This window comes from Herpailurus yagouaroundi, unplaced genomic scaffold (genome assembly GCF_014898765.1).
Source record: "Herpailurus yagouaroundi ecotype Mexico unplaced genomic scaffold, PumYag 295, whole genome shotgun sequence".
Lineage (NCBI taxonomy): Eukaryota > Metazoa > Chordata > Mammalia > Carnivora > Felidae > Herpailurus > Herpailurus yagouaroundi.
In genome coordinates this window covers 3,683,267-3,693,002 of record NW_024412512.1, presented here as the reverse complement: position 1 = coordinate 3,693,002, position 9,736 = coordinate 3,683,267, and the positions used below count along the sequence as shown (strand labels likewise).

The following is a 9,736-nucleotide window of genomic DNA, read 5'->3' as shown; positions in this document are numbered from 1 at the left end:
GAAGGGCTGCCGCTGCTTTGCTCTGCCTCCCACCCCCACGGAGCTCCCGCCTCCTCTTTGCCTCCATCCGGATTCAGGGAGCAAGGGTTGGGACTTCCAGCTCGGAACCCCGGGCTGGAAGAGCGGGAACCCGTTCCCCCCCGGAGCCCCCTCCTCTGTTAGGGCAAGTCAGGCCCCTGCCAGCCACCCCCTGCCCGACGGCAGGTGACATCAGGTGAGGCAGGGTGCCAGACGTCACTTCGTGGCCCCGTGTGGCCTTGTCGAGCCTCTAGCCTGTGATCTCTCTAGTGCGAGACAAGACCCCTTGACCCACCCGAAGCTGGGGACCCACCCGCGTGGCTTGAGGTCCCGAGATTCTTAGCCAGGGACGGCCTCTTCCTGGCTCGAACGATCTGCTGGGTCAGCCCAAGTCCTTCGGGCTGCAGTTAGTGACACAGCTCCTGGGGAGCAGCCACGCCTTTCTGGAAGTTCAGGCGTCCCGTTAGCATCCGCGCCCTGCCCCCGTCCCCACCCCGAAACCCGTCCAACTTCCGAAAATGGAGCCCCCGAAATGCTTCCTGCCGCCTTCACGGTCCGCGAGGTTGGGACAGAAGGCTGCACCCGCTTCCCCGCTGAGAAACGCACAGAACATGCCCCTGTTTTCTCAACGTTCAAGCTCATTCCCTCGTTTTATTATTATTATTATTATTATTATTATTATTATTATTAATATCCTATTCTGCCAGGGCTGTGATGTGACAATGTGACATGTCACATTGGGTCACATCCGCTAGAATTAATATGCAGATTGCAGTGGGCCCCCTCCTCCCTCCTCCTCTGTCTCTGGGCCTCTCTTCCTGTTCTGTCTCTCCCGTGGCTCCTGTCTCTCGTCTCTGGCACCCACGAATGTGCACCGAGGGCCCCTGAAACCAGGCTTCTTCCTTGCATCACCTCTCTGTCCCTCCTTCTGCCTGTCTCTTTCTCTCCCTCTCTCTCTCTCTCTCTCTCTCTCTCTCTCTCTCTCTCTCTTTCTCTCCCTCTCTCTCTCTGTCCTTCTCTCGACCAACCTATTTTGCATGCTGTTTGTGATTCTGAGAGCTGCATCTATCAATGGAAACTTGTCAGATCCGACAGAAGCTTTTAGAAGGGTTTCTATACCCCCAAACCACAAAAATTTCATTAGAGTTTCTCATCTTTTCCTTGAGGGCCCCCCCCCCCCGGGAAGTGGGCAGGGCCCCCGAGTCACCGGAGGGGACGAGGGTGGGGGGGCCGAGGTCCCGGCCCCCTCTGCCTTCCAGCACCGCTGGTTTCCGTGACCTCCCTGCTCCCCGACGTCCTCAGAGCCCCCGCCACCTGCAGCCAGAATCTTTGGAAGCTCCCCGCTTGGGAGAGCGGGTGGAGGGGCTGCTCCCCGAAGCCACGTCTGTCAGCAAAGATGAGAAACAGCTGATAAATTTTTGTGTTCGTAACTGTGCTGTGACCAGCCACTCTGGTCTCTGAAACCCTGTTGCTATGGAATAATGCTTTGTGTCTCTTTTATTATATATCGATATATCTCTCTATATATTGTTTGTGGAGTACCTTCCTTTGAAGTTTTTGGTTTCTTTGTGTTGGAATTTGCTTTTTTAATTTGGTTTTTTTTTTTCTTTTCTTTTCATTTGGAAGAAAAAAAAAAACAACTTCAGCTGGGGGGAAGGGAACAGCCTTGTTTATATTTAAATTGTTTTCCGCTTTTTTTTTCCTTTTTTTCTTTCTTTCTTTCCTTCCTTTTTTCTTTCTTTCTTCCTTCCTGCTTTTCTTTCTTTTCCCCTCTGCATCCCGTCTCCCCACCCCCCACCCTGTGCATCTCGCTCCCACCCGCCCGCCGCCCACCCCCAGTCCGCCGCGTGGCCCCGCGATTCTCCATTTTGCCCATGAGCCACGAGATCATGCCAGGCGGCAACGTGAACATCACCTGCGTGGCCGTGGGCTCGCCCATGCCGTACGTCAAGTGGATGCAGGGGGCCGAGGACCTGACGCCCGAAGACGACATGCCCGTGGGGCGGAATGTGCTGGAACTCACAGACGTCAAGGACTCGGCCAACTACACGTGCGTGGCCATGTCCAGCCTGGGCGTCATCGAGGCTGTGGCCCAGATCACAGTGAAATGTAAGTGTGGCCCACGGGGCACAGGGAGGCCGAGGTCATCCCTGGGCCCCGGGCACAGGTCAGGGGTCCAGGTAGAGAGCCTTTGAGTTATCATTCTGGCTTTGGTCATTCGCAGCTGGGAAGGGGACGCTTGTTTTGTGAATTGGCGTTTATCGGTTTTCCGTTATCCTGGGCCCGGCCCCGCGGACTGAGGCACGGTCTTGTGCCGAGCAGAGAGCCCGACGTGTGACACGCCCAGGTAGCCAGACAGCCACGATACAAGCTGATCAGGACTGTGATGGGGACCGTGTGGCCCTGTTCAGACCCCCCAGAGTCGAGGGTCTCACCCCCCCCCACCCCCCAGAAAAGTTAGGTCAGAGAAAGATTAAAAGTTGAACAGGAATGCGCCAAAGAAGATGAAGAGTGTTTCTAAGAAAAGCAAACAGCCTGTGCAGACTCAGAGAGCTGGAGCTGGGACAGGGGACCGCGGGGGTCTCCTGATGGCTCAAGTTTGTGATGAGATTCAGAGGAAGGTGCCCCCAAATCGTTTCCTAGCTCTAGAACAGGGGCCAGCAACCTACAGCCTGCGGGCTGAATGTGGCCCTCCCCTTGTTTTTTATAAATAAAGTTTTATTGGCACATAACCACACCCAGTCATCCATGCCTTGTCTGTGGCAGCTCTCCTGCTCCAGCAGCAGAGCTGAGTCGTCTCAACCCGGCCTGCAAAGCTCAAATAGTTACTGTGTGGCCCTTTGGAGGCTGAGTTTGCCAAGCCCTGTCCTAGGGCCATGGAAAACATGAGCATCAGCTAGTTTGTTGGTCATCTTGCTGAGCGAGTGAGCCTCTCCTGGGGCCGGGGTGGTGTAAGAACTTGGGACGAGTGGGAGAGAAAGTCACGATCATCTAGGTGCTAGGAGCGTAGAATCGTGAACAAAACTCCGGCCTCTGCTAAGCACTGGGCGAGGGCGCCTGTGGCCTGGGTGGTGCGGGAAGCTTTAAGGAACGAGAAACAGCTGGCCGTGTGGCCCCTCTGGGGTTGGAATATTTCAGGTACAGGGAATAGCAAGTGTGCTGTGGGAACAGACAGCGTGGCTGAGCAGAGTAAACCACAGAGACGGCACCAGCAATTTCAAAACTCAATGTTTTTCTTCAAGAGTAAATTTTTTTTTTTTTAAGTCAGCATTTTCAGCTTTACAGGCCACGTGGTCTCTGCTGCAGCGCCCCCCCCCCCAGCCCTGCCCCTGTCGCGCGAAAGGAGCCATCTTGTGATACGTAGGCGCGGCTGTATTCTAATAAAACTTTATTTATAAAAGCAGCTGCTGGTCCTCGGGCCGTAGTTTGCGGAACCCTCCTACAGATGGTGGGAACGGGGGTCACCGGGCCCGGGGGTCGTTGGCGAGGAAGTCAAGGCACAGCGAGGGCCTTCGGGCTCCGCAGCCAGGGTGCCTGACGTGTGACCGTGCCTGCCACCCACAGCTCTCCCCAAAGCCCCGGGGACGCCTGTGGTGACTGAGAACACAGCCACCAGCATCACCATCACGTGGGACTCCGGCAATCCAGACCCCGTGTCCTACTATGTCATCGAATATAAATCCAAGAGCCAAGACGGGCCGTACCAGATCAAGGAGGACATCACCACGACGCGCTACAGCATCGGGGGCCTGAGCCCCAACTCGGAGTACGAGATCTGGGTGTCGGCCGTCAACTCCATCGGCCAGGGGCCCCCCAGTGAGTCGGTGGTCACCCGCACGGGGGAACAGGCCCCGGCCAGCGCCCCGCGGAACGTGCAGGCCCGCATGCTGAGCGCCACCACCATGATCATCCAGTGGGAAGAGCCCGTGGAGCCCAACGGCCTGATCCGGGGCTACCGGATCTATTACACCATGGAGCCTGAGCACCCCGTGGGCAACTGGCAGAAACACAACGTGGATGACAGTCTGCTGACCACCGTGGGCAGCCTGCTGGAGGACGAGACCTACACTGTGCGTGTGCTGGCCTTCACCTCCGTGGGCGACGGGCCCCTCTCGGACCCCATCCAGGTCAAGACGCAGCAGGGAGGTGAGGGGCCTGGGGGAGGCGTGGCCTCCGCGGGGGTGGGGGTGGGGCGGGGACAGCGGGATTAGGGGCCGGGGTCCCGTGTCCCCGCAGCACGCGGCTGGCTGGCGCTGCCCAGAGGCCCGCAGCTGGTGTATTCACCGCGCGGGGTGCTTTCGGATATTTTCGCGCAGGCGTCTCAAAGCAGGACGTCGTCCCAGAAAGCCCCCGTTTCTCTCTCCTCTCGGGAAATTGGATTTGGCGAGGCCCCGGGGCTGTGATCGGACATCCAGACAGGTCCCGGCGGCCGTGTCTGAGTTGGAGAACTACCGTTCTCCGTTCTCCTCGGAGAGCTTGCAACTGTAAAGGGGAAACGCATGAGCTCAAAGGCAGCGGCTGGCGGCCCGCCCGCCCAGGCCACCGGGCAGGGTGGGGGTGGGGCATCCAGGTGTCCGCGGGTTTCTGGTCCTTTCCTTACGGGCTCAGGTTTCAGGACCTCAAGTCCAGAAAGACCCAGCAGCTGTGCAAGTGCAGGGACGGGAGCATTGGAACTGCCGTTACAGAGCGGACACAGGACGAGGGGCCGTGTTTCGAAACGTCCCCACGATTTCTCTGCCATTTAATGTAGGGGAAGCAGAGAGAGCACCGGCGTGATTTGAAGAGGAGGGTTTTTTTGGTTCGGTTTTGTTTTTGTGTTTGAGGGTTTTTTTTCCCCCACTGGAAGCAGAGAGGGTGGGGAAATTGAAATTGTCAGTTAGGGAGCTCCTGGGAAAATAAGAGAAGTAACAGTGGAGAACATTCCAGAAGCATCCAGAACACGATCGAGAGCAGCCTTTCCTTCGAGGCGGTGCTGAGCATCACGGGGCCCTTTTTGGGAGCCTGGGGACACCTGGCGGGTTGGGCACCCTATGGAGTGGACCCTTCCCCAGTCACAACCCCCCCCCCCCGTTTCCCCTCCTCCCCTCTCCCCTCCCTGCAGTGCCCGGCCAGCCCATGAACTTCAGGGCGGAGGCCAAGTCGGAGACGAGCATCGGGCTGTCCTGGAGCCCCCCACGGCAGGAGAGCATCATCAAATACGAGCTCCTGTTCCGGGAAGGCGACCACGGCAGAGAGGTACTGGGCACCGGCGGGAGGGGGCCGGGCGGGGCGCCCTCGGGTCTCGCTGACTCGATGTCTCTCTTCCTCCGCTCTCGCCCCCGCCTCCCGCCCCCCGCCTCCTTGGATGCCGCCGCGTCCCTCTTCCTCCTTCCCTCTGCCCTACTTTCTGCTCTGCTCTCTGATTCATCGATGTCTCCGTTCCTCGGTCTCTGCTCGCCTTGTGTCTCTTTCACAATCTCCGCGTCTCTGTCTCTTTGTCTCCACCCGCCACTGCCCCCAGGTGGGGAGGACCTTCGACCCGGCCACAGCGTTCGTGGTGGATGACCTCAAGCCCAACACGGAGTACGCCTTCCGCCTGGCAGCGCGGTCTCCGCAGGGTCTGGGCGCCTTCACCTCCGTGGTGCGACAGCGCACACTCCAGTCCAGTAGGTGTCTCGCGGACCCCGCCCTTCTCTGCGGGGCCCCGCCCCCACCCGCACACGCTGACCTTGGCCGGGACGCCGCAGCGGGTGGGGGGGGCGCCTGGCCTCGCGCGTGCGCCCCCACGCGGCGCCGGCGGTTGCCGCAGGCCCCGCTGTGTCCGTCGCCCTGGGGGACGAGGCTCACCCCTAGGTCGGGGGCCGCTGCCCACTGCACCTCTCTCTCCTCCTCCTGCCCTGCGCCTGGGGCCCCCGGAACGGCCGCACTGTGCTCTGGAGGGCCGTGTGAGGCTGTCCCCGCCCACGCCCCGTCGTTCCCGGGGAGCCCGGCGCACAGAGACCAGACGCCTCCCCAGATGGCCCTGCCCCCCAGACCAGGCCCCCCATTGCCAGGGGCAGGAGCAGGAGGGCAGGGGGTGCGGGCTCCAGGAGCTCTTGAGTCCCTGGAGCTCTTTGCCGTGGTCGCCTTTTGGCCAGAACTCTGCAGCCGGCAGCTGGCTCTGGGCCCCGCTGGGGTCCCTGCCTCCGCCCTCCTGGCCTGCTCGGAGCTCAGGGCCTGGACAGGCCCCAGATCCCGCTGTCCGTCTGCCTCCCCTTCTCCCTCTGCCCCTCCTCCGCGCTCACCCTTGCCCGCCGTGGCCTCCGCCGCAGTGGCCCTCCTCCCCTCCCCTCCCCCTTCTCAGTCAGTCGCAGAGCACCACCCCAGGCCTTGTTCCGGAAGCAGCCTCGGTGTCCAGACCTTCCAGTCCCCTCCCCCGGGTGTGTGCACACAGGGGGTCACGGGTCAGTCGCGGGTGACGGCAGCTTGGGCCTGGGGGTCCGAGCCGCTGCGGACCAGGGGCCTCGGAGACGCGGCACCCCTGCCCCCCTCCCCTCCCCGGCCCCCTTCCCTCCTCCCCCCTCCCGCGTGCCGAGCCGAGAGCTCCGCAGCTCACAGGCGTCTGGGCGTGTTTGTGCGTGAGGCGATCAGTGAGGGTGTCCTGTGGCTTGGGCGGCCACGTGAGAGACCGGCACAGGTGCCACGAAGGTGAGTACGCGCTGGTCTCAAGCAGGTTCACAAAAACGGCCCACCCTGCGTGCCCCCCCGGCCTGTGCCCCGCATACCCCAGCAGCTCTGGGCTGCACAGGGTCCACGGTCCCCCCCCCCCCAAATTTTCCACCCCACAGCCGAGAGCCACGCCTGCCCCGGAAATGGGGGCCTGGGAGCTACCTCCCACCGGAGCCTGTCTGTGGGTCTGTCACCCCCGCCCCCCCAAAACGTCACGCAGGTTGGGCCGGATTGTGAAGGAGGCGGCCTCCCTGGTCGTCAGGAAAGCGGCTTTGGCCCAGCCACGCGAAACTCTGGGGCGGCCCAGGACAGGGAGCGGGGGAGAAGGGGCTCCCCACTTCTCCCCCCGAGGCGGGTGGGGCCCGAGAGAGCTGACAGCGAGACTCAGGGCCAGGCATGTCCCCCCCGGGGACTGCGGGCTTCTTAGGCTGAACTCAAGGGTAGGTGGAGGCCAGACCGCTCAGCCGTGGGTCTCCCCACACCGTCTCACCTTCCCGCCTCGTCGGCGCCAGTCCGGAACCACAGCGTGCCCACACTGGGGGCCTGCTTGCGTCCGGAGACCCACCCAGAGCTCGGTCTGGCCTTGTAGCTCGGCACTCCGCCACTCCCTCCCTCGTAAGAAAGTCTTATAAGTTAGCAGTTGAAGAGCGGAAGGTAGGTAACCAGACTGGGAGTTTTTTCTGGAAGGCGTCTTTCTTTCTTTTATTATGGTTTTTCTCATCATCATCACCATCACCGTTGTTTCTTATTTTGTTATGGTTTTGGTTTTATTTTTCCTCCCCCCCTTTCTCAGCGAATCCATTCCTTCCGGCACATCCCTTGGTTGGTTTTTCCACTCCTGCCTGATTCCCCCAGGCACTTTTGGTTGGGGTGGCTGGTCAAGAAATGGGGGAGAGGGCCCCAAGTATCTGATATCAGAGGAAGGAACCCCGGTATTTCACTTTAAGTGGGCCCGGAGGGTCATTTTAGTTGACTCTGGAGTGGCGTCTGAGACGTCTCGTAGCCTGATGTCTTTGAGGACGTCTCTCATCACTGGGTAGCCCCACCACGGGGTGTGCACGTCACGAGTACCCTGTAAACACGTGGTCAGTGAACAAATAGGGTTGCCATGATGGTAGGGTTCTATATGCCTTGCCGTGAAGCAAAGCCAGTGACCTCTCTGGACCTCCCTCTAGGCAAGGAGAATTCTGGAGTCACGGGCAGTTGAGGTAGGGTGGCTCCAGCCGTCCTCAACTGGCCTGAGTGGATAAGGACACAGGCTGAGGTCCGAATCCCCGTCCTCAAGTCAAGACAGCCCCTGGACAACAGCTGAGCCCCGGTTCAAATACCGGCTCTCGCCACATGCCCTTGGGAAGGCAGCCTGCTTGTTTGGGGCCTCAGTTTGCTCATCTGTAAAGTGGGAGGTGATCTGTGAAAGGCACCCCGGGTAGGTGGGGTCTGGCAGCCAGTAGTTAAAAAAGTGATTATAGAAAAGCAGGCAGATGGGCTTTGACACCCGTTTCCCCCACCTGGAGCATGGCCTGAGGCTGGAGGGGTGATAGCTCCAGCCACTTAGTGTCTTGAGAATTGAATGGCTAATCAGGGGGGCACATTTTGAGCATAAAGGGCTTAGGGTGTGCGGTGTCCAGAAGACGCAAGAACCGTGAGGTCTAACGTCAGTAACAGCCTTAAGCCCAGTCTCGTAGCAGATACGCCACAGGTGGGGACTTAGTGTTATTCCAGAAAGCCTGTAACACACACAGTAGGTGCTTAATATGTGGGAACTATCACTGTTACTTAGCAAAGCCCTTAGCACGCTGCCTGGCACACAATAGGTGCTTCATAAGTACTCTCTTAAACCTAAACACAGATCGGCGTGGTGCGAGGCCCCTAATTGGCACTCACCAGATGGAAGCTGCTAGTCATTTGCAACAAGCTTACCCTGGTGTCCCCTGCACAGTAGGAACCCCAGACACGGGGCCTATGATCGTTGTTCCGTGAAGCCCCTGGAGAATGCCTGGCATACAGTAAGTGCTCGATAAGTGGCATTTTCTTCAAAGAGGCTGGCCTTGCTCTGGGCGCATATGCTCAGATAGGAATCGTTGTCAGTCTGACAGGACCTAGCATGGGGTTTGGGGTCTGCAGGTTCTGCTCAAAACGTGAAGTTGTTACCTGCAGAACCTTTGACACTGTGTGCACACAGAAGGTGCTCGAGAAGGAAAAACTGCTCCGATTTATGTATAAGGCCCTTAGCACAGCACTTGGCACACAGTAGGTGCTTAAGAAGTGAGAACTATTCATGTTCTACAAGGCCCGGAATACAGTGCCTTATACATCGTAGGTATTTAGTAGCTAGGAACTCTTGCTGTGCTTTTCAGTAAAGCCTCCAGCCCAGTGCTTGGCACGTAGTAGGTACTCATTATGTGGGGACTAATACTGTTATCTGATAAAGTCCCGAGCCCAGTGCCTGGCACATAGTAGGTGCTCAGTATGTGGGGACTAGTACTGTCATCTGATGAAGTCCCCAGCCCGGTGCCTGGCACGTAGTAGGTGCTTAGTATGTGGGGACTAGTCCTGTTATCTGATGAAGCCCCCAGCCCGGTGCCTGGCACGTAGTAGGTACTCATTATGTGGGGACTAGTACTGTTACCCAATGAAGCCCCCAGCCCGGTGCCTGCCACGTAGTAGGTGCTTAGTATGTGGGGACTAGTACTGTTATCTGCTGAAGCCCCCAGCCTGGTGCCTGGCACATAGTAGGTGCTTAGTATGTGGGGACTAGTACTGTTTTGTGATAAAGTCCCCAGCCCGCTGCCTGGCATGTAGTAGGTGCTCATTATGTGGGGACTAGTACTGTTACCTGATGAAGCCCCCAGCCTGGTGCCTGGCACATAGTAGGTGCTCATTATGTGGGGACTAGTACTGTTACCTGATAAAGTCCCCAGCCCGGTGCCTGGCACGTAGTAGGTGCTCATTATGTGGGGACTAGTACTGTTACCTGATGAAGCCCCCAGCCCGGTGCCTGGCACGTAGTAGGTGCTCAGTATGTGGGGAT

The 9,736-nt window shown here is 59.0% G+C and overlaps 1 protein-coding gene and 1 long non-coding RNA gene across 17 annotated transcripts in view; both read left to right on the top strand.

The window, feature by feature from the left end:
- Window positions 1–9,736, top strand: part of PTPRS (protein tyrosine phosphatase receptor type S) — a 97,441-nt gene that overhangs the window by 63,611 nt on the left and 24,094 nt on the right. For all 16 annotated transcript variants that reach the window (XM_040461583.1, XM_040461591.1, XM_040461589.1 and 13 more), the window contains 4 exons: window positions 1,858–2,127; window positions 3,583–4,164; window positions 5,120–5,253; window positions 5,519–5,663. In XM_040461583.1, the coding sequence (XP_040317517.1) occupies window positions 1,858–2,127; window positions 3,583–4,164; window positions 5,120–5,253; window positions 5,519–5,663 (1,131 nt within the window). The remainder of the gene's footprint in view (window positions 1–1,857; window positions 2,128–3,582; window positions 4,165–5,119; window positions 5,254–5,518; window positions 5,664–9,736) is intronic.
- Window positions 9,351–9,736, top strand: part of LOC121021318 (uncharacterized) — an 825-nt gene continuing 439 nt past the window's right edge. The window contains exons 1-2 of the long non-coding RNA XR_005786497.1: window positions 9,351–9,441; window positions 9,511–9,717. This is a non-coding gene — a long non-coding RNA (uncharacterized LOC121021318). The remainder of the gene's footprint in view (window positions 9,442–9,510; window positions 9,718–9,736) is intronic.